Consider the following 24,309-nt stretch of genomic DNA (forward strand, 5'->3'; position numbering starts at 1 on the left):
CTTTTATTTTGAAGTCAACCCGCAAATTCCACTATTGTTGCTAATCGTTATGGTGGTGAGTTTCTCAAACGCGCCGGCCACAGGCATAACTGGTCCGGATTATTTTGTGACAAGTAGCTACCTACCTACATCCGACTCCCCTCCGATCTAGCTACAAATTTTGTATTCCAACGACTTTTCAACTAAACTGAAGTGTATCGTATTTCCTCTATTTTGTCTGTGAAAGCTACCTACAGTAGCGAACGAGACTCCATCTTGCATGTGATTTGGAGGGCGGCTAGCTAGCTAAACTAGTTTGTGTCAGACGTACTATGGCGAAAGATCTAAAAACGTTGTTCGTACGGTGTTGTGGGTATTTGCAAGATCCGCACCATGTAGCATCATTTCAAAAGCTCTGTGGTGTCCAAGGCTCATTCCCAGTCAAACTGAGCAGAAAAGAATGGGAAAATGATTTTTTTGTTAACGGTGCCTGCGTGAAACGCCACCAGGACCAAAGTGGAAACGGCGAGGGACATGTTGGCGGACAGCAAATCGAAGGTCCTCTGCAAAGAAAAAGCGTAACTGCCGAAGAACAACATAACGACTGTTCAAACAAGCTGCAACATGGAACAGCTCTGGTGTCTGGGATAGGGGAGACACCCGAACAACAGACGGTTTCCCATGAGGGAAACAGACAAAGTAGCGGCTGTAGATTGACTGGGAAGTCGTCCAAAGCTGTTGAGAGTGACCGCGAGAATGGGGACTCTAGTGGAAGGGTCAAACCTCTTCGCAGGAACTCACTGACTGGGGATGTAGGCCAGGAGTTTATTATTCAGAATAAGTTCCTATTCTACCTTTTCACATTCGGGTCCGAGCTTGGTAACGAGATGTTCTTCATTGTTTTCTTCCCCTTCCTAATTTGGAATGTAGATGCTTTTGTCAGCCGGCGAATCCTTGTGGTTTGGATTTGGAATCTTTTCCTCGGCCAATCTACCAAAGACATTGTCCGCTGGACGCGACCAGCATCTCCGCCTGTGGTTAAAGTGGAGGTGTTTTACAACTCGGAGTACAGTATGCCATCAACGCATGCCATGTCCGGGACCGCCATCCCTTTCTCGCTCTTCCTACTCACGTATGGACGCTGGCAGGTAGGCTATGCATCAAACCTAGCCTATGATCACAATTTTGAAATTATAAGATTTGTTTACAAACAATTTAGTCTTTTGGGATTCTGATGTGGTATTGACAGTTGAACTAAACTCATGAAACATTTATCCACCTCATTCTAAAGGCACCGTAATTATATTCAAAATTGTATCCCAACGCCCACACATTCGGACTGAGCATTTAAGTGGCTCAGGGAAATAAATGATGTTATATAGAAAAATACAGTGATTTAAAAAAATAAAATAAAGTGATGATTAAAAAAATTTACTGGATGAGGGCTTTAGAATTTAATTACGTTTTGTAATGGAGTGGCAACGGGATACAGCGTTTATGTATCCCAATTTGCCCAGGCAAAAAAAAAAGGATATTTCTGCGCATGTGCATGATTTAAAGAAAAATTGTTACGGGGTGCTCGGCGGCGACGCCCCCTTCCTTCATCGCCTTTGTCTGGACGTTTGGGTCTTTGCGTGTCAAAAAAAGATACACGTCAAATAACGCAGTTCTATTATACAATGTTGTGTGTAATACATTTGCACGTGCAATCCAAGCGCCACCACTACTGTCGGTAGCACTGTCAAAGCTGTACAAAAAAGTCTGCAAACACCGGCCACCAACGATGTGTTTACTGTACCGCGTTGGTAATAAAGCATGATTTGTTCGACAGCACCAATACAACCAGCCTGAAAACAATGACCAGTAGAAACTGCAGTCATTTTCATTATTCTTAACAAGGATTCCGGCTAAATCATTGCTAGTGGAATTTGCGGGTTATCTTCAAAATAAAAGTACATCGTTGAAAGCGATGCAGAAAGTTACAATTGGTGGAATCGTGCCGTATTTAGACTAGGTAATGTTGAACAAGGTTGGAATGTGAAGCAATGAAATGGGGTATCAGTCTACTCTGTGACAGCCAACAGAACACAACTGAAAAGTTTACGCAGATATTAGTGTTGTAGCTCTTATGTGAAATCACCTTCCCAGTCAGCCTATTTTGTGTATTGACATTCATATTGCACTGTAAAGCTTTACCTAAGGATTGGAGATCAATGAAATGGGGTATCAGTCTACTCAATACCCAATATATCTTTTCCCAACGTCCTCCTAAATTATCAGACTCCAAAACAACCACACAGTATTGTTTTTCCTCGGGAATAGTGTTCAATACACATAGGTTGACAAGAACTGTGTCTCAATTCACAGTTGTTTCAGAGTCCTGCAATAAGAGCTACGATGCTAATGTTCTCTGGGTGTTGCTGAGTAGACTGATCCCCCATGCCATTGATCCACAATCCATAGGTAAGGCTGTACAATGAAATAAATATGCCCACAATGAAATTCTAAAGTATAATACATCCAGTGTGATTTCAACAGATTTGTCAAATTAACAAATTATTGTCTTGATGTTTTTCTTTTACATTCCAACCTCGTTTAGCATGAGTTATTCAGTTATGGCATAATTCTACTATTTGTATTCATTTGCATCACTGTCAAAGACGTACTTTTATTTTGAAGGCTAACCTCAAAGTCCACTATTGCGGCTAATCCTTATTGTGGCTAGCTTCACATAGATGTGTCCGACCACCATTAATCAAATAAGAACGGTCTTATAAATTGGGGTTATTTTAGACGATGACACCTAGCTATATAGTTAGCTAGTTAACTATAGCAACTGAAACAGATTAAGTCGTTTTGCTATGTTTTTGGGGAAGAACATTCCATGAGCTAGCTAGCGCTTTTTTTATGACCAGCACTGTAGGTGCGCAAGACAACTTTACCAGCATCATAGCATACATATCGATGAGTCGTTGTTACTTATGAAATACGAGTGATGGTGTAATCACTGTGAAATAACTACGCAAAAAAATAATGAACGCTTTAAATTATTTGACATGTATCTTTTTTGACACAAAGACCCAAACAGCTTTCCATAGTTCGCTGGTGTAGCCTTCAACATTTATGGAATGCCGTAGTTTCAGATTCTCGCAATAAAAGCTACGATGCTAAACTTCTCTGGGTGTCATTGAGTAGACTGATACCCCCATGTCGTCATCCACAATCCATAGGTAAGGCTGTACAGTGAAATAAGTGTGCCCCCAATGCAATTCTAAAGTCTAATACATCAAGTGTGATTTCAAATTTTTGTCAAATTGTCTTTTGTTGAATTTATTTAACTTTCCAACCTCGTTTAGCATGATTTATAAAATTATGGCATAATTCCACTATTTGTAGTCCTTTGCTTCACTGTCAACAACAGACATTTTTCACTAATGTGGTTAATCCTTATTGTGGCTAGCTTTACATAGGTGGGTCCGACCACCGTTATCAAATAAGAACTGTCTTATAAATTAGATAGATAGTTAGATAGCAAACTATAGGTACTGAAACGGATTATACTGTTTAGCTATGTTTTTGGGAAAGAATATTGTTTGCTTCCATGAGCTTGCTAGCTTTTTTTAAACGTCTGACTTCAACTGTATATTTTTGGGAATGTTCGTTCAAATCGCTGCGGAATAATTTTTTTATTTCAGCTGTTCAGAAACATGTTCAGCTACATTAAAAAAATGAATATGTGCCTCAAATAAAACATGCCCATAATGTGATCTGTATGCTTCGATTTAAGAAAGAGGTTTCCAGAGGGGCGAAACTCCGTAGCCACTGCCTATTCATTTTTTAAAAACTGAATGTCTAGAATGAGCTTTATGATACATTTACATAACACTATCAAATTCTATGGCAGCCATGTTAGCTCCTCATTAACATTACATGGGGAAAATTTAAACAATGCTTTTAACTGAATGTTTAGAATTGGAACAATATTCTAAAAGTTGGCTTAACTCTCTAAATATATGGCTCTGGGTACACTTACCCGTAGGATATTAAAAATCAGCTTTTCTGTGTCGGAATGGTTTGGGGGTACCCAAACAACAGAATGCGTGGGTGTATACCGGTCATTAAAGGGGAACTGCACTTGCTTATTTGGCCTTGTATTTTTTTAGCTTGCTCCTCAAATGCTGGATGCCATGACAGAAGCCAACTCGGAGTTGGCTTGAGGGTGTGATTTGATATGTGCGTTTCTTGGGTGTGTCCACCACCAAGACACCCATCTGTCTGATCCTTGCTCACAGAGTGCAAACCAGCTGTGTAACGTGAGCCCCAGTTAGAGGTGGGGGAGGAGAGGAACACAACAGCCAGAATGACAGAGGGATTCATGTGATGTGGTATTCTAACAATTCACAGCACATTTAACATTTGCGGGACATGTTTTTTCGGCAATCCCAAAGTTGTCTGTCTAACCGCCCGCAGCATGAACCATTCCAACCGCGCCTCAGACTTCTCCTTCGGGTCCTACGGTGATGCGGGGCTCGATTGTGAACACAAGGTTAGGTAGAGGGTACCTAGCTAGCAAACGTTAGCTAGCCCAAGTGTGGCTTACAGCTAGCTAGCTAGAAGAAGATCCATGGTCTCCCGGTGAAATTGATTTTGAAAATTATTGTCTCAATACTCTCCCCACTTGAGTGTTGTACATAAATAAAGATCACTGTAAACAGTAGTGCCGTTGCAAGGGATTTATTATAGTTAGCTAACTATATGGAAAACAGTGTTCGTCTTCTCATTCTGCAGCAAAAATCTGGCTGACTGACGACAGTTGTGACTGCAGAGCAAGTGAAAACTACTTCCCTCTGGACTGGATCAAATGGAAAACATGAAACGGTTCTGATTGTAGTCTCAACATTACAATACCATGCATGGAGCTCAGAGATGTGTGAAATTGTACAATTTAATCACAACTTTGAACCTTTTCCAATGTTTTTATTTAACTGGGCAAGTCAGTTAAGAACAAATTCTTATTTGCAATTTATGGAATTTTCCAAGTATTCCAAAGGAGCATGTTGACAGTTGATCATGCCCCTCTTAGTGTTATATCAATGATCCAAAATCTATTCTGACCAAAGTATTATTGCAGATCATTTCATGATGTACTTAGATGTTGTATAAAGGTAAACAAAATAGGGAAACCTGTCACCTTTTAAACATTGCTTAGGCCCAACTCAACATCCTTGCCTCCTTTCATTCAGGTTGGTTGCTCAAATGAGCTAATTTTCCAGTGAAAACAGAGTGAAACATTTGTGGCTGCTTACTATTGCACAATAGCCTGCTTTTTAATGCTGTATGCTCACTGCTTGTACATTAGCCCCGACAGCCCTCCCCCATATCCTAGCAAGCAATCTTACTGGTTCAGTCATATCAGGAGAGATGTGTTGTGATGCCCTCTTAATGGGAAAAGTAAGAGTGGCTAATCTCAGAACCAATACGACTGAACATGTGTGATAAGAGAGAGAACAGGCTGTTTCATTATCCCTTGTGTAACTGAGCCACAGACTCAGTTCAGCAGGTTTAAAGAGTGTGTTGATCCAGCGACGAGAAGTTAGCATCTCCCTGCAGTTTTGGGTGAACTGTAGCCTAGTCCATGTGATTGGATGTCCAGGCTTCTGTCACAGCCTATCCCCACCATGACATTTCACTCATGACATTGTCATTGGCAATCATCAGAATAAGGCCTTCTACTCCTCTCCATTTTTATGGTTCGATATTATCCGTTTAGTTGACCAATGAGCACAGAAATGGATGCAATTTGCTAAGCCTATTTGGTCGAAATATAGCAAGACATTTGCTTCGAATTCTGATTTACTGTAGGACTGTTTCAGTATCATCTAGGCCCGGAATGGCCAACTCCAGTCCTTGGGGGCCTGATTGGTGTCACTTTTCCCCCAGCCCCAGCTTACACTGCAATAATCAACTAATCATAATCTTCAGTTTAGAATGGAATTAGTTTAATCAGCTATGTTTGCTAGGGATTGAGAAAAGGTGTGACACCACTCCGGCCAGTAAAAAGCATATTATAGCCCATTTGGAGTTTGCTAAAAGGCTCTGACCATGAGAAACAAGATTCTCTGGTCTGATGAAACCAAGATTGAAGTCTTTGGCCTGAATGCCAAGCGTCACATCTGGAGGAAATCTGGCACCATCCCTATGGTGGTGGCAGCATCATGCTGTGGGGATGTTTTTCAGCAGCAGAGACTGGGAGATTAGTCAGGATCGAGACAAAGATGAACGGCGCAAAGTACAGAAAGATCTTTGACGAAAACCTGCCCCAGAGCGCTCAGACTGGTGCTAAGGTTCACCTTCCGACAGGACAACAACCCTAAGCACACAGCCAAGACAACGTAGGAGTAGCTTCGGGACAAGTCTCGAACAGTTCTGGAGAGACCTGAAAAAAGCTGTGCAGCGACGCTCCCCATCCAACCTGACAGAGCTTGAGAGGATCTGCAGAGAAGAATGGGAGAAACTACCCAAATACAGGTGTGCCAAGCTTGTAGCGTCATAACCAAGAAGAATTGAGGCAGTAAGTTACTGAGTAAAAAGAAAATGGTCTGAATCCTTTATTGAATCCTTTATTTTTTAAATTTAGTTTTGCAAACATTTCTCAACGATTTCATCAATTTAAGAATAAGGCATTAACGTAACAAAATGTGGAGAAAGTCATTGGATCTGAATACTTTCTGAATGCACTGTATTGAAGGAGGGTAATTCGTTCCTCCCCAAAGCCCCCAAGAGGTTTGACAACCATCCCCTATTATGGATCGCCCCCATGCCAGTAAATTTAGATCTGTCCCTAACCAGACTCAATAAATATCTTAACGTTACAAACATCTTACCATCCTTCTGCCAAATAATCTTTCTATGGATTACAGTGGGGCTCTGCCTATAAATCTATACCAAATCACTCAAATATTTATGACTCATTTCAGAATCTGTTTTTCTTGAAGGGGAACGGAGACAAAAGCAAAGACCTCTTGGGAAAATGTCTATGGCATTAAAATTCACGGTTCATTGTTAATCTGTCCATCAAACATCTGGGTAGGCCTATTCTGATACTTGAAGAGTCTCATTACTGTACATTTTTGACAATGGGGCTATTCAATCCTGACCCTCGAAGGCATTGTACAACTTGTTTTCTTTTCTTCCTTGTGGTTAGTCTCATAGGTTAATAAATGACTTTCCGTGATTGGCCTGATAGTTCTCCCATCTGGTTTCACCATAGACATTAAAACCAGTAGATAGCGCTGATGTCATCCACGTATTCCTATGACTATGTAAAACTCCCAGTGGAGCATGAAGCTGGGAATTATTAGAATTTGAAGCTCACAATACTGCTGATGGCTCTGGGTTCACCATGGATCATGGTTGATATAGTCCTTTTCATCCTGCCTGAAAGCCTCGTAGCTTGCCAGCCCGTGATTGGTCTATGTCAGCACGTGTGACGACAGGTCGCAGGTCTGAATCAGTCTGATTTTAATGAATAGCCTAGCCAAATGAACAACCAATAGGCCTATTGCTGTGGCCCTCCAGGACTGTAATTGAATAGCTTTTTACACACTTGAGATAGAACACACTGTACCTGTGACTGATTGCTATTCAGCTTGTTAAGCACAGCTAATGATATGTATAGGCTGAAGTTTTTAAATCATGAATGTGAACAATAGTAACCCCCTCCCCTTTTTTTCCCCGTTTGTTGCTCTTGCTCACAGTACCCTTTCCTGTTTGGCTTGAGTCTGGCCATCTGCTGGAGTTTCCTCGTCTGTGTAAGCAGAGTCTACATGGGCATGCACTCTGTCCTGGTAAGTCAATAGTATTTTAGACCAAACAAGAACCTTTTCTTGAAATATGAGGGGGTAAAACGTGCATTTTAAGAAATGTTTATACATTTGTTGTTGAAGACATTCAAGGTTTAACCTGCAATCCAAACCGAATCCATGCTCCGTTTCACGACAGTTCCACCTCGTGGTTTCCATCTTGCCATGCCTTCATTGAAACACCTTATTCTAAAATAGGATCTTCATGTTAAAATCAATCTACTTTCACCCCTGCTTGTCCAATACAGATGTTCTGTACACACCAGGGCGATTTGAAAACGGTGTGATGTGTGATGTGTTGTACTGCTTTGGGTGCATGAAAGCACTTAATAAAATAACTATTTATTATAACCACCACACAGAATCAGACAGAAATGTAGACTATCCTGTCCATTTTCTCCAGTGCAAATTCAAGCCAGGCTCAAAACATACACTGCCTCTTCAGAAAAAAAAGCCCTGTACCTGACTCGCTTTTCCAATAGTTGGACGTTTACAGGAGTTAACACTTAACTTTTGGATGTCATGTGATTTTTTTTTTATAGCTCTGCCTTTTTAAATTCATGCCCCTTTTGACTTTTCCTAAATTACTCTATTTAACACACTGACGTTGTTAGAATGTCTATCACTAACATAATTTGTGTTAGGAGGACATGTCACCCCCCCCCCACCCCATCCCACCTTCACCCAACAGTTGCCTGCCCAGCTGATAATGGCCCATCTAAACTATATCAAAGTTAATTTCACACATATAATAATAGATGTAGCCTTAAAACCAGATTAAATTGAGTCTGATGGTTGACAATATTATCAATTATCAATGCAAGTCCTTCTACAGAGTCGCATAATTTTGTTGTACGATTTTTAGTCTTCTATAAACCATACAAAACATACACAACCAACATCCTACAAACATCAACTACATCACAGCTGCCCAGACCCACTAGCACATACCCCCATCTCCAGAACCCACATCACTTTCTGCCACATGGCCTGAAACGGCACCATTTTGTTTCTCTCCATAGCCCACGCACATTCAATATATTAAATAATAAATAATTTGATTTTTCCATTGTTAATGATAGCCGATTTGATTGATTTTCCAAGTTTTTAGTATCTGTTTTTTCAAGATGAGTGAAGATGAGTCACTACACCCCCATATACCATGTCTTGAAATAGGCAGACTTTCCAGACCTTAAAGCATTCCCAGAAGGCATGGATTTTTCACTCATTATTAGTTTAACACTTAAAGAAAGAATCTACCCAAAACCACTCATTACTATAATTGTCAGTGTTAAATAACACTGTCCGAACAATATTTTTTGTGAACAAATGTTTCATTTTGTCATTATAATAAGGTTGGTAGCAACGTGAAAATCGTTGTGGAAATCTGTTGCAACTCGAGTCGACTACAAAAGCCGCAATGCTCTCTCTATGGGGTAGCTGTAAGTAACCGTTTAAGGCCCAATTTTTTTTGCAGCTATCAATTTACGAGTCTACAATCTCAATGTTCAACCTGTAGATTGATGTGCCTCAGAGTGGAGACACTTACTTTCACTTAGGAAATCTGTTCAATTATTCCCACAAATAAAAAGAAATGTGATCATGTCCCAATGTAATCAAGGTATGAAATGATTGTATTTGAAAATGACAGAGTACAAATTATGATAATTATGTTCCGGCCTCCCGACCATCCGGTCTGACAAAAATCAGCCCATGGCGGGATCTAGTTGCCTACCCCTGCTCTACAGCATAATAATATGCTCAATCAAAGTTCAAGTTGAATTTCCTAGGCTTTTCTTAATCTTATGGCTTAGATCCCGCTAACGGGATTGATATGACAGCCAGTGAAAGTGCCGGGCACCAAATTACACCATTTTAAAGACAAACTTGTTGTTAATCCCACCACTGTCTGATTTCAAAAAGGCTTTACGACGAAAGCACACGAAATGATTGTTAGGTCTGCACCTAGTCACAGAAAAACACAGCCATTTTTCCAGCCAAAGAGAGGAGTCACAAAAAGCAGAAATAAAGAAAATGAATCACAAACCTTTGATCTTCATTATATGACACTCATACATGTATTGTGTAATAAAGTCCTATGTTTTGTTCTATAAAGTTCATATTTATATCCAAAAAATATCAGTTTACATTGGCGTGTTACGTTCAGTAATGTTTTGCTTCCAAAAAATCAGCCGATTTTTGAAGAGAGCCACATCAATTTACAGAAATACTCATCATAAATGTTGATGAAAATACAAGTTTTATGCATGGAACTTTAGATACAGTGGTTGCATTAAGGAGAAGTGTGTCAGATTTCAAAAAAGCTTTACCGAAAAAGCACAACATGCAATAATCTGAGTACGGCGCTAAGACACAAAAACAAGCCATACAGATATCCACCATGTTGTGCAGTCAACGGAAGTCAGAAATACCATTACACATATTCACATACCTTTGATCTTCATCAGGATGCACTCCCAGGAATCCCAGTTCCACAAATGTTTGATTTTGTTGGATAAAGTCCATCATTTATGTCCAAATACCTCCTTTTTGTTTGCGCGTTTAGTACACAATCCAAACTCACGAGGCGCGGGCAAGTCCAGGCGAAAGTTCAGACGAAAAGTCATGTTCGTAGAAACATGTCAGACGAAGTATAGAATCAGCCTTTAGGATGTTTTTATCATAATCTTCAATAATGTTTAATCCGGAGAATTCCTTTGTCTGTAGAAATGCAATAGAACGCAGCTAACTCTCACGTGAGCGCGCGTGATCAGCTCATGGCACTCTGCCAGACCCCGGACTCAATCAGCTCTCATTCCCCCCATCCTTCACAGTAGAAGCCTCAAACAAGGTTCTAAAGACTGTTGACATCTAGTGGAAGCCTTATGACCCCAATGACATGGAAAACTACAAACCGCATATTTCCCACTTCCTGGTTGGATTTTTTCTCAGGTTTTTGCCTGCCAAAGGAGTTCTGTTATACTCAGACATCATTCAAACAGTTTTAGAAACTTCAGTGTTTTCTATCCAAATCTACTAATACTATGCATATACATTGCTCAAAAAAATAAAGGGAACACTTAAACAACACAATGTAACTCCAAGTCAATCACACTTCTGTGAAATCAAACTGTCCACTTAGGAAGCAACACTGATTGACAATAAATTTCACATGCTGTTGTTCAAATGGAATAGACAACAGGTGGAAATTATAGGCAATTAGCAAGACACCCCCAATAAAGGAGTGGTTCTGCAGGTGGTGACCACAGACCACTTCTCAGTTCCTATGCTTCCTGGTTGATGTTCTGGTCACGTTTGAATGTTGGCAGTGCTTTCACTCTAGTGGTAGCATGAGACGGAGTCTACAACCCACACAAGTGTCTCAGGTAGTGCAGCTCATCCAGGATGGCACATCAATGTGAGCTGTGGCAAGAAGGTTTGCTGTGTCTGTTAGCGTAGTGTCCAGAGCATGGAGGCGCTACCAGGAGACAGGCCAGTACATCAGGAGATGTAGAGGAGGCCGTAGGAGGGCAACAACCCAGCAGCAGGACCGCTACCTCTGCCTTTGTGCAAGGAGGAGCAGGAGGAGCACTGCCAGAGCCCTGCAAAATGACCTCCAGCAGGCCACAAATGTGCATGTGTCTGCTCAAACGGACTCCATGAGGGTGGTATGAGGGCCCGACGTCCACAGGTGGGGGTTGTGCTTACAGCCCAACACCGTGCAGGACGTTTGGCATTTGCCAGAGAACACCAAGATTGGCAAATTTGCCTTTGGTGCCCTGTGCTCTTCACAGATGAAAGCAGGTTCACACTGAGCACATGTGACAGTCTGGAGACGCCGTGGAGAACGTTCTGCTGCCTGCAACATCCTCCAGCATGACCGGTTTGGTGGTAGGTCAGTCATGGTGTGGGGTGGCATTTCTTTGGGGGGCCGCACAGCCCTCCATGTGCTCGCCAGAGGTAGCCTAACTGCCATTAAGTACCGAGATGAGATCCTCAGACCCCTTGTGAGACCATATGCTGGTGCGGTTGGCCCTGGGTTCCTCCTAATGCAAGACAATGCTAGACCTCATGTGGCTGGAGTGTGTCAGCAGTTCCTGCAAGAGGAAGGCATTGATGCTATGGACTGGCCCGCCCGTTCTCCAGACCTGAACTCAATTGAGCACATCTGGGACATCATGTCTCGCTCCATCCACCAACGCCACGTTGCACCACAGACTGTCCAGGAGTTGGCGGATGCTTTAGTCCAGGTCTGGGAGGAGATCCCTCAGGAGACCATCCGCCACCTCATCAGGAGCATGCCCAGGCATTGTAGGGAGGTCATACAGGCACGTGGAGGCCACACACACACTACTGAGCCTCATTTTGACTTGTTTTAAGGACATTACATCAAAGTTGGATCAGCCTGTAGTGTGGTTTTCCACTTAAATTTTGAGTGTGACTCCAAATCCAGACCTCCATGGGTTGATAAATTTGATTTCCATTGATAATTTGTGTGATTTTGTTGTCAGCACATTCAACTATGTAAAGAAAAAAGTATTGAATAAGAATATTTCATTCATTCAGATCTAGGATGTGTTATTTTAGTGTTCCCTTTAATTTTTTGAGCAGTGTATTAGCAACTGGGCCTGAGTAGCAGGCAGTTTACTCTGGGCACCTTATTCATCCTTATTCATCCAAGCTACTCAATACTGCCCCCATCCAAGATAAATTATGTAGATTCATCTTGGCCTCTGTTTCACCAGCCCTTTCCCCAACATTTAGTTTCTCACTACAACAAATGTTGTATAATGGAAATGCACAAATAATTTTGTTGCAGTCTTTCTCATGTCATTCAAACAAGTCTGGTGCTTCATGCTCTAAACGACTCAATTTTCTAGTTCTGCTGTATGTAAAGAAATGGTCGGGCTGTCGGTTGAGCCTAATGCTTCGATTGGACAGAGCTCAGCTTCATCTCAGTTTACTCGCTTTTTATTGCACGACAAGTTCCACTCGCACGTTTTGCTCAGATCATTTAGATTGGTGCTGCCAACTGGGTATATGATTAATCAGTTGGCGAGGATGTTTGCCAGCAAGCTAATAATGTGTATAATATCTAACAAGCGGCATGAGCGTAGGAAAACAGGATAAAACCTTGATGCTGATTTCTGACTCAGTTGATAGCAAACTTGCATGCCTGTTGCTAGTTTTGAGAACTCTCACACACCTCTTCTGCTCCTGCAGCTTGTTGTGGTCTATAAAGCTGCAGAGAGATGATTTTAAGTAGGCCTAGGTTGACCACAACCATTTTAAAACATGTTATAACACTTCTGTTTTTCATCATTAGGGGTCCTAGCACCCAAGGTTAAAATAAGTGATGGGCATTTTGAGTCTTTTCAGTGAGGTGGATCATTCAACACTTTGTCAGTAGGATATCAGTTTTTTTCAAATCAGTCCATCTTGTGACATTTTGACTTCTGAGGTAAAAATGAAAGTCCTTGTGCACACCTATCATTGAAATTGTTCAGTGGAGTTCATGCTTAACCCATTCAAGTGTCTGTGTACACGTCTTTCCAAAGGTAATAAGGGCAAAGTTCAGTTGAGGGCCAACCTCACCATGTTGGATGTCTTATCCGGGACATTTTTTTTTTCTTCCTTTTTTCCACCCTGACACTTTGTTTCATATTCAACATCATGACATGGCTCTTGCACAATGTTTACTCTTATCTGTAAAGAACCTTGAACTTTTTCTGAACATCTCTATAGCTTGATAAGATGCTCAATAAAAAGTTTAAGTTGAATTACTGAGGCTAGGCCTAACCTAAATCATGTAGTAGTGCCTCTTTTGCAATCCTTTGCCCCAACATTTAGTTTTCAATCAAAAATATTTTGTATAATGGAAATGCACCAATTATTTTGTAGCATGAAGTTCATTATTGTCAAGTGATTATGTGTTTGCCGATATCTCGGAAAAAACAATTATCATAATGGATATGGAGAATTTTCCGGGTGCAATTATAATACACGTATTTTTTATTATTATTATTATTATTATTATTCGTGATCGAAAAATAAATGTTCAGCTGCCAGCACACATCTTTCTCTTGTTGTCAAACAAGTATGAGGTGGTGCCTGCTCTCAATGCTCAATTGGCTAGTTCTTCTGTCTATAAAGAAATGGGCGGGCTGTAGGTTGATTTTACTGCTACAAATGGATAGAGCGCAACTGTATCTCTGTTAACTCGCACTTCATTGCATGAACATTTCTCATGTTCTGCTCCGATTATTTAGATTGGTGCTGCCAACTGGTTATATGGTCAATCGGTTGACGAGGACATTTTCCAACAAGCTAATAATGTGTATATTTAATTGATAATGCCAGAGAAGCTGTAGTTTGGAGGATATATTGGCATGGGTGTTCGTCTTGGGATGGCAAACCTTGCCAATATATCCTCCAAACCATGGCTTCTGGGGCGTTATCACTTTTATACACCGGGGTACCAACTTATTGAAATAATGATTGACATATTTCCATTTAACATTATTTTGATTTAATTTATTCATACTATTTCATCCTTCCATGCGGATAAAGTCCTGAGGTTGCTACCCAAGCCATCTGGTCGTTCATTTCATTGTATTGTATTGTTTCCAGTTAAGGTTCACTGGTCGTTAGTTCGATTGGGCAGGTTGCTATGGCAAACAAAAATTGTTGCTGTAGACCCCCCCCCAGCTAGCCAACTACACAGCTAACACTATCACTCCAGACTGTAGCAGGAAAGATGCCGAACTAGCTGCATTTAGTTTTTCTATTGACAGGTCTTTGTATACAGTGCCTTCAAAGTATTCACAACCCTTGTTTCATTTTGTTACAGCCTGAATAAAACATTTATTAAATGTAGATTTTGTATCACTGATCTATTCTCCATTCTTCAAGCCTTGGCTGTGCGAGTAAATAAAATATTAGTCCCATCAGTGTGAGCTGCACAATTTACATGGTCACCTCACTCAAAACACCCTATTTTTTAGGAGGCCAAACCCATGATTTGGTCAAACAGTGAAGTACACTATCCTCATGATTCCTTTAACGAAAGTGTCTGCGTGCCCCCGTAGGCTACCTGTTGTGCTGGGGTCTGCTACTGTGTTGAGCCACTCTCCTTTCCCGGGGGAAATAAACGCTCTGGGGAAAATAGTGTTCTGATTGTGTAACATTTTAAAACCCTATTTTGGGGAAGACAAAGCTATCCCGTTGTTATAGTTGAATAAAGAAGGTTATCAGCTTTCTGTAGGTATAATTTGTATTTCTCAGCTCTCAATTTTGAGCTCAATAGCAACTATTTTACAACCAAGATATTTGATATGGCTTTGAGATACGGAGCATGCAACTTGCACTTTGGCCATTGCGATTGCATAGGCCTCATTGGGTGCTAGGCTACAACGACAATGTTTTTTGGGACATAAAAAATGTACTGTTAGATTAACATGGCTACTGGCTACTGGCAGAGTTAGCAATCTAGCTAATGTGTTTTGAATTTCCACTTACTCAGTTGGTGAATTACCACAAATACAATAAAATAGCCTGAAATTATTTGGTGCACATACACATGCAGGCAAGCTCATCAGAAAATTCTGGAACCCTATTTTAACAGTAAAATATAACAACAATAGCCTAATTGTCAACCCAAAATGCATGACAATCACTGGATTAGGGTGCACATTCAAATATTTCAAATCACAACATAAGGATGATGAATCAACTTATTTCTTGAATCACATCTCAGTAGTCTACTTAAGCAATACGGCCAGGGGGGGGGGGGTGTGGTGTATGCCCCATATACCACGGCTAAGGGCTTTTCTCCTGCATGACACAACGCGGAGTGCCTGGATACAGCCCTTACCCGTGGTATATTGGCCATATACCATGATGGGTTCTGACTTCTAAACTTGTCAAATGAAATATCCTTGTTCATGGTATGGAGGGAGAGAGGGGAATGCAGAACATGGTATTGTTAGATATCAGGTGTCCTGTGGAAAGGAGAAGTGCCACCGTCTGGTTTCTACACCAGAAGGTAATGGTTATCTGTAGGATGAATGTATATGGTGGGGTCAATTAAGGTTGGATATCAGCCAAGGGCTTGGATTGTTATTGAGTAAGGGGAAAGCAATCACATGGTTGTGGTCACTGATAAGTGTGGAGAGCTGTGGATTAGTAAGGAATGGTTGGCCGAGGTCAGGTCACATTAAGGGAGAGGGAACAGTTGTTATTACCCACATCACTTATTTTCCTGCCTAGCAATACTGATGTAATGTTTAGAGAAGAGGAGGAGACTTCACCTAAAGTGGGGTATAAATACTTGTGCTGGTGGGAACATGTTTTTGTCTGTTCAACTGTCTGACACATTTGGTGAATAAACATGGTTTGAGCTTTTCATAGTTGTCTGTTAGTTTTTACTCTGTAATTTAAAACCTAACAACCACAAACCTCCAGGTGCCTTATTGCTATTATAAACTGTTTACCAACGTAGTTAGAACAGTACATATACAAGTTTTGTCATATCAAGGCTGTCAGCCAATCAGCATTCAGGGCTCGGATAATTTTTTATAAAGCACTGTGAATGGACTTATAAGATACTAAAAATATATATATATATATATATATATATAATATATATATATATATATATTGCGTGACTATAAGCGAAATCATGTGCAGTTCCACCAGGGGAAAATGTTAGTCTGGAGCCCTGACCTAATAGCTTTTTCCTTGAGTCATAAAAGTGCATTGAAATGAGTTAGGTGTGTGGCTACTTGGAGACACCAGTTAGACCTCTCACTCAAACCCATGTCATTGTTTTGTCTGATGTTGCACATGCCCCAAATGTTCCATGTACCATAAAACTTAAATGAATAGCCTGGGCGTTTATTTGTTTAAATCATTGAACACAACCGGTGCTTTTTAGAGACAGGCTACTATTTGAGACAGGTATCTATTTCCTTAATGCACAAAGCTTTTACTAATTTGCAGGGTAATTGTTTAATTCCAGCATTCACTTCCAGTATTTTCATACATTTCTTTATTTTGTCTAAGTTGCCAAAAAAAAAAAAAAAACTTTTCCTTGACCGAATAATTATTTTCATTAGACTGCGTTTTCGTACTGTTTTTGTACTTGCCAGTTAGCTAGCAGTTAATGTTGCTGTTAGCAGCCAATGCCTAGAAGTTTCTTACTGGTGATTGAAAATGGATGAACGCCATAATTTTTTAAGTCATTACTGAATGTAACAAATCAAACATTAACCTCATAAACAATTCATGGTAACTCATGGTAATCTGGTAAACAATTCATTTTGACCCAGCGTTTATTTGAAACGGGCGTTTATTTGCTGAAATGTGTGTCATTGCCGAGCTATTAAAAGGGACAGGTGGCTATTTGAGACTCAGCATTTAGTTGAATTTTGAAGGTATTGTTATTATGTTACAGAACGTATCGAGTATTTACAGATTTTGTTATCAACAAATTCTGGGGAAAATGTCAATGTAGAATGCACAAAGTCAAGTGTAATGTTTGGATTCAGTCTTGTCAGATGGACTGTTGTGTTGATTATGCGTATGCTTTTCATATTTCTTCTGTAAGAAACATGTCAATTTTGCCCTATCCATATAGGCAAATTCCCAGAAGTATGTAGGGTTAATTGTTACATAGTTCAAATATGTTGTAGACAAAATAATGAAAAGGGATGTATGCTAGCCACAATAAACATATAAGATTTGTAGGCTACTTAAACACGTACATTGAATGTTGTTTGCTTTTTGCTTGACTTGAAAAACTTGTGACTCGACTCGATCTTACAAAGCAAGACATGGACCTGACTCGAGTCTCGACCCGTTCTACATGGGACTCGACTTGAGACTCGGGCCTTATGATTTGAGACTTGCTTCTGACTCGAATAACAGTGACTTGGTCCCACCTCTGCCTGGCGGTATGAAAAACAAATGCATAGAAATAATTTTATAAAACCTTTAAATTTGCCTTTATTGCCATTTATGTCATGCCATTATGTCCACGTTACACTGAATCTGAGGAATGGGAGAACACCAGCCATGACCACCTAATCTCCTCTCCATTCTTAATTTTCACCCAATAACTCTCTTTCATAAAGCAGCGAGGGGGATGATCGTTGTTCTGTGAGAAGTTGATATATCTGAACAGGCCCTCTCCTCACTAGATCACAGCGCTGGTCATCACCAATACTCTGTATTGGCCAGGGGGATTGTCTATTATATTTACTAAATATTCAAGTGACCGCTCTAACAATGGAACTATATCAAAAGGACCATTCTAACCAATGAGACTGCAGATACACGTGTGAACAATAGGCCATAGAGATAGAGGACACCTCTTTGTATCTTTGCCGTTATAGGCTCTGCTGTCAAAGATGCGATCTCCATTTTCAAGTAGTCAATTTTTTTCTTCATTGGCTGATTGCGCCCAAAATCACCATCCAGTTGACTACTTTCAAATGGTGGCCGCCCTCAATGGCAGTGTCTATGCTAAAACGGGTTATATCCATGATGGTTCCTCTATTTATCTCCGATATAAAGTTGTTTTTGGGTAAGTTTCCAAAATGCCACGTGCCCCCCCCCCCCCCCCCCCCCCCCCAGATGTCTGGACCATTCTTGATACACACAGGAAACTGTTGAGCATGAAAAACGTTGCAGTTCCTGGCACTACCATACCCCGTTCAAAGGCACTTGAATATTTTGTTGTTGTTGCCTATTCACCCTCTGAATGGCACACACAATCCATGTCTCAAGGCATATAAATCCTTCTTTGTATTTAACAAGTGACATCAATAAGGGATCACAGCTTTCACCTGGATTCACTTGGTCAATCTATGTCATGGAAAGAGCATATTTTGTACACTCAGTGTATATCAGTGCATTTGTATCAACCTAACCATTACGAAACTTCTATTAGATCAAATAAGCCTCATTGGCAATGAAAGAAAAGTGTCCAAATTCGACACCCATTGACCTCCATACAAAAATTCCTCACTTCATGGGCTATTTTTCGTGAACAGGTTTTGGGCTGAGTAAAACCTCTAGCTTTGCCTCTTCCTCTCTGGTATAAATTACAATGGATTTATATATTTTCCACAATCTGCCTTTTTTCTGGCCTGCAAATTGATTTTGACATGGATTTTTTTTTTTATTGTTCAGCCCTCTGTTGAATTTCAAAATCCCAATGTGGGCCACATTGGGGCCTTGAGCCAAAAGGTTTGCTTAAGGGTGAAAAACAACAACAATCTGTCTATGGTCTGCGGGGGCCCTCTAGCGTCCAGGGGCCCATTTTTCAGTGTGTGTCAGTCAATCAATCAGTCCAAAGTTGACTGAAGAGGATGTGGATTACTTAAGAGAGCTGAATTCAGGTTTTGGGATCATTGCAAGTTTGCAAACTTGATTTTCTGGTTAAAATCCCATCATTGTATTTCAGATGACTTAATGTCTTTGAGGGAAAGATCGGGGACAATTGAACGGCTAATGACGTTATTTAAATATATTGCCTCTGTCTTTTTTTTGTCTTGTAATCTCTCACCAAATAGAAAGTAGAGTAAAATGGTGTTTGAACTATTTTGTTGTCATGTCATTTGAACATGGATTTTTTTTTTAATTCACAGATTAATAGTAGTAGAGAAATAATTATAGATCCTGTGTGTGTTAAGAGTAATTTTGCTTCCAAGGTTGTTGGGTTTCTTATCCCTCAGAAAAATGCCAATCTATCCATCAACCATGGGACCCTCCTCCTTGTTTTTTTTAATGACCAATTTATCCCTTTTACCAAAGAGCATCTTCTAATTACATAGACCTACTATTGTGTACTCTAGCAGCACTTCCCTTCTTTTTTTCCACAAGTTATCCATCAACTAATTGAAGATGTAGTTGCGTTTTTCCCAATAGTTTCTCCCCACCACACTGCTGCGTTGACATGCGTGTTAATGTATTTTGGTTTCAAAGCACCCTAATATCCTTTGCAATCTCTGTTTTACAGGAGGTCATCACTGGCTTTCTATACAGCCTGCTGATCCTGGCCGTCTTCCAATCAACGTTGGACCAGATTGACAGTTTCTACCTGACGAGCCACCATGCACCACTAGTCATTGTCATCCTGCACGTAGGCTTAGGCTTCCTGGCGTTCACCCTGGACACATGGAGCACCTCACGGGGTGACACAGCGCAGGCTCTGGGCACTGGGGCCGGGGCTGCCCTGGCCTCTCACCTCAACCACCAGCTGGGCCTGCTGGCCGACCCACCACTTTCCTCCCTGCCCCTGGCACTGCCCCCCCTGAGTGCTGCCCTATTGGCCCGCTCCCTGCTGCGCCTACTGCTTGGGGTGGTCGTCCTGCTTGCCACCCGGGCTGCAATGAAAGCAGCCACCATTCCGCTGGCCTGCCGGGTGTTTGGGCTGCCTGCTGGTGATGTACGGCAGGCACGGCAGCACATGGAAGTTGAGCTATCTTACCGCTACATCGTCTATGGCACTGTGAGCTTCAGCTGCGTCTGTCTGGTTCCCCTCCTCTTCAGCTACCTGAACCTCTCCTGAACAGACTCGATAATCTGCTAATCAGCCTCCACCCCTTGTGCTTAAACAGTACATATGTACAGCAGAGACATGGCCACATGCCTATTATATTATGGTGACCGGGAGACAAAAAAACATATGTCAACTCTAAACATGTCCACCAACTTTTTTGGGAGGGGTTGTCTTTTTCATCTCTGTCACCAGTTGTCATATTGTCAGTCTGTGCCGTTAAAAGTAAGCCCAGCTAGCACATAACGTTCTGAGAACCATATGTTTCTTAGAGCTTGGTGAGAGTGTGGTTGTCTCATGGTTATTTTGCATACAACCTTCCCACAAGTTTCTGGGAATGGCGCATGATAGTTGCTTGGCTTTGAAACATTCTCTGCACATTTAAGGAACTTGATGTTCTGAGATATTTCATTACTATAACAGAAAGTTTCCCAAAAGTTCAAACATGGTTACATTTTAAATTTTAGTAAGGTTTTAGGAACGTTCTCCAACTGGTTTGACATTGGGTATGTTCTCAAATACTTCAGAGAACGTTAAGAACGTTCTTCTGTAGGAATTTCAGTACTTCAGCATTACGTTTCCTCATGGTTCTGTTTAAAGCAATGTTCTCAAACTGTTCTAGAATGTTATTTAAAAAATACATTCCGTTCTCAGCGTGAACAGCATCTTTTTTAAGTGTGTTCAAGGTGTTGGTCACGCCCTCTAATTGGCCACACCTGATCTTAATGAGTGCTTGTTTCCTTTGAAATGGGTTCAGTTTGAATAGACTAAAATGAACAGCGTTGTATGAGTAAAAAAAACAACATTGCATGCTAGCTCCATCCTGGTGGCGTAGTGGACTAATTCAATGGATAGAAAACACAGATCATAGGTTTGAATCTCATTGACGCCATGTCACAAAAAATACATGTGTTTGCATGATTTAATGCCTACGCAAATTAATGTCCATGTGTTCTTCCTGTGCTCAGAGTTAAACTAAGCTAGCAGTGTTATTACAAGTCTTATTGAAACATGTTCTTAGAATGTTATTTAAGTTCAAATCAGAATGTTAATAAAACCTCCTGGAAAACCTTCAGGGAATCGTAGTAAAATGTTCTCAGAACCTCTTCTACCTAAAAATGTATGTTCTCGGAACAGGCAAAAATGTTCACTTCTGTTCTCAGAATGTTTAAGAAATGTTGTGTTTTACCGGTCAGGAAATGTATGGCTTCATTCCCAGAACCAATAGGAAACCAAAAATGTGTGTTCCCACAACTTCCAATGAACCAAACGTGCTAGCTGGGAGGTGTTTGTTTTATATCAGCCAAAATCCAACTCCTCTTGATTACGCTCTGCTCCCAACAGAAGACCCTTTATTAGAAACACAGATACTGGCCCCAGTTTTTTCAAAACATTTAAGCCAGATCAAAACGATCCTGTGTTCAATTCTGCTCCCCGTTCAGATGTCGTCCCTCATTTTTGTATGTAGTTTTATGAAGAAAATCTCTAACATATCACATGTGCTACAACAAAGATCATGTTATATGAGCCCATGAGATTTGGGTCAACTTTTTTTTTTAAATGTGTGTATCTTTATAAAATTAAGGGGAACAAAGTTGATTGTGGAAACAGGTTTGAGGCAAAATATCCCCTCTGTTCCGTATAGGCCCTTATCCTGCTCACTACATCAATATTATTTACCCGTGAAATAATAAACTGGACTCAATTCCAACCCCTACAAGTGCAGTTTGATGTCATTTTCCCTTGAATATATAATTTTGTTCATAGGAACATACCACAAAAATGTCACCTTACCATTTGAGAGAGACCATGCCCCTCCTGGATGTTTTTTTCCCTCTCAGAAATATGTGAGATTTGCAACTTGCAAGTGGAAGGATATTATACTCACTGTGATCTCAAGGCATGATTATTGGGGCATTAATCTGATGTAATTACAATGGCTGTGTTTACACACAAGGCCTAATAAGATGTTTTTATTTCATATTCAATCCTTTTTGACTGTCCACATTGCACATACACATTGACCCTGCCTTTGAAATAGCACACAGACACTGATTATTTAGTGTCACTGTTCCTTTCTATCGTTTGTAGATTTTTTTTCTATGTTATGTCTTTAGCTAAACCTCTTTGGTCTTATTTATAATGTAGACTACTGTAACAGTTTTGCGATATCTCTGACGGGCTGACATGCTTGCAACCAAGATCAATGTTTGTTCCTATCTTGACACTGAGAATGACACAAAAAAATCAGTTGAGAGCAAAACAATCTGAACGTCCAGACTCCGGTCACATGCAGAGCATTGGAAATGTATAGGATTTTAGTACCACTGCAGAGCATTGGACATGTATAGGATTTTAGTACCACATACAAATGTGGTACTAAATTGGAACTCAAAAGATCAGGGACCTCGTTTATAAAACATTCTTTTGCACGTATTTGATTGTACATTTAGCTTACAATGAAATCCACAACAGATTATTTAAAAACCTTTAAATGTGCGTACCTCTACGTTAGCAACAGACCATGCTTACAACTGTATTCCAAGCAAGATGTCATTTTGCTCCTTTGGACAAATGGAGGTGCATTCCATAGGTTAACTGTAAGGACGTTGATCTAAGGATTTGTGGTCTACGAATAAATATTATTATTATGGTTATATTAAGACAAATAGGAAAATCCAATAAATTGTCCACTTCATGAAACAATTTGGTGAGTTGGTGAAAGCACAGTATGGGAAAATGTTTATTTTTATCGTAATAGTATTGCAAGATAATTCTCGTCTGTTCTTACGTGACAAGCTTAAATCTGTAGGGCCAAATTCAACCAATATTGGCCACCATATTACCACAAGGTGATCTCTCGTTAAACCATCAATTCACACTAAGATCACCCGCACAGGGATCTCAAATGCTTTCAACATTTCCTGATCCCTTAAAGTCGAGCTACGTGCTCGGTCGGTGTGATGTTAGTCTGCTTTCGACCCCCAAAATGGTTTCATTTTTTTCTCGACAGGGTATTATTTGTGGTATACACCTGGTCATTGAGCAGACCAAGCGCAGATGTACCTATTTGACAATCATTCCGTACAACTGAAATAAACGATTTCCTCGTTTTCCATGCAAAATCTACTGTTGCAAGTTACCCTACACATTTTATGAATGGAAAACTCATGTGTACATACTTTAACATCTCCAATTCATGTAATTATTTAACAACAACTTATCTAATACTGTATGGGCATTTCTTATCAAGAGGATGAATTAAAATATCCCAGAACTGTCCACCTCTAAAATGTGTAATTAAATCAAGACAATCACAATTGAGTTAATATAATCTGTTTTCATTAAATTGTTGTCAAATAAAGTTGTCAGATTACTTTTTAAATTCTAATTATGTTGATGTTTAAAATGAAATATTCTTACAATGAATTACCAGCTTTGCAATTTTCAATGTTCCTAATGGGTACATTTTTCATTGGAGTTGGGAGTAGAGCACCTAGACGACACTGTCTGGTATCAAACTGACTTGACACGATAACAACGGGAGATAAACTAACATACATTTGAAGTCGGAAGTTTACATACACTTAGGTTGGTGTCATTAACTCGTTTTTCAACCAATCCACAAATTTCTTAAACTACAGTTTTGGCAAGTCGGTTAGGACATCTACTTTGTGCATGATATAAGTAATTTTTCAGCAATTATTTACAGACAGTGATTTATAAATTAAATAATCTATCACAATCTCAGTGGGTCAGAGGTTTACATACACTAAGTTGACTGTTCCTTTAAACAGCTTGGAAATGTCCAGAAAACGATTTCATGGCTTTAGAAGCTTCTGATGGGCTGATTGACATCATTTGAGTTAATTGGAGGTGTACCTGTGGATATATTTCAAGGCCTAC

At 40.3% G+C, this 24,309-nt stretch overlaps 1 protein-coding gene across 2 annotated transcripts; it reads left to right on the forward strand.

The window, feature by feature from the left end:
- On the forward strand, window positions 1-23,767 carry sgpp1a (sphingosine-1-phosphate phosphatase 1a). 2 transcript variants are annotated; one of them, XM_031837342.1, is made up of 4 exons: window positions 23-791; window positions 910-1,127; window positions 7,737-7,826; window positions 19,864-23,767. In XM_031837342.1, exons 2-4 carry the CDS (start codon window positions 1,053-1,055, stop codon window positions 20,413-20,415), a joined length of 717 nt encoding a protein of 238 aa, XP_031693202.1. In that variant the 5' UTR covers window positions 23-791; window positions 910-1,052; the 3' UTR covers window positions 20,416-23,767. The 2 variants fall into 2 exon arrangements, with proteins under 2 accessions (XP_020352279.1, XP_031693202.1); XM_020496690.2 differs by having other exon boundaries at window positions 1-1,127.
- The last annotated feature ends 542 nt before the right edge of the window (window positions 23,768-24,309 follow it).

This window comes from Oncorhynchus kisutch, linkage group LG12, assembly GCF_002021735.2.
Source record: "Oncorhynchus kisutch isolate 150728-3 linkage group LG12, Okis_V2, whole genome shotgun sequence".
NCBI classification, from domain to species: domain Eukaryota; kingdom Metazoa; phylum Chordata; class Actinopteri; order Salmoniformes; family Salmonidae; genus Oncorhynchus; species Oncorhynchus kisutch.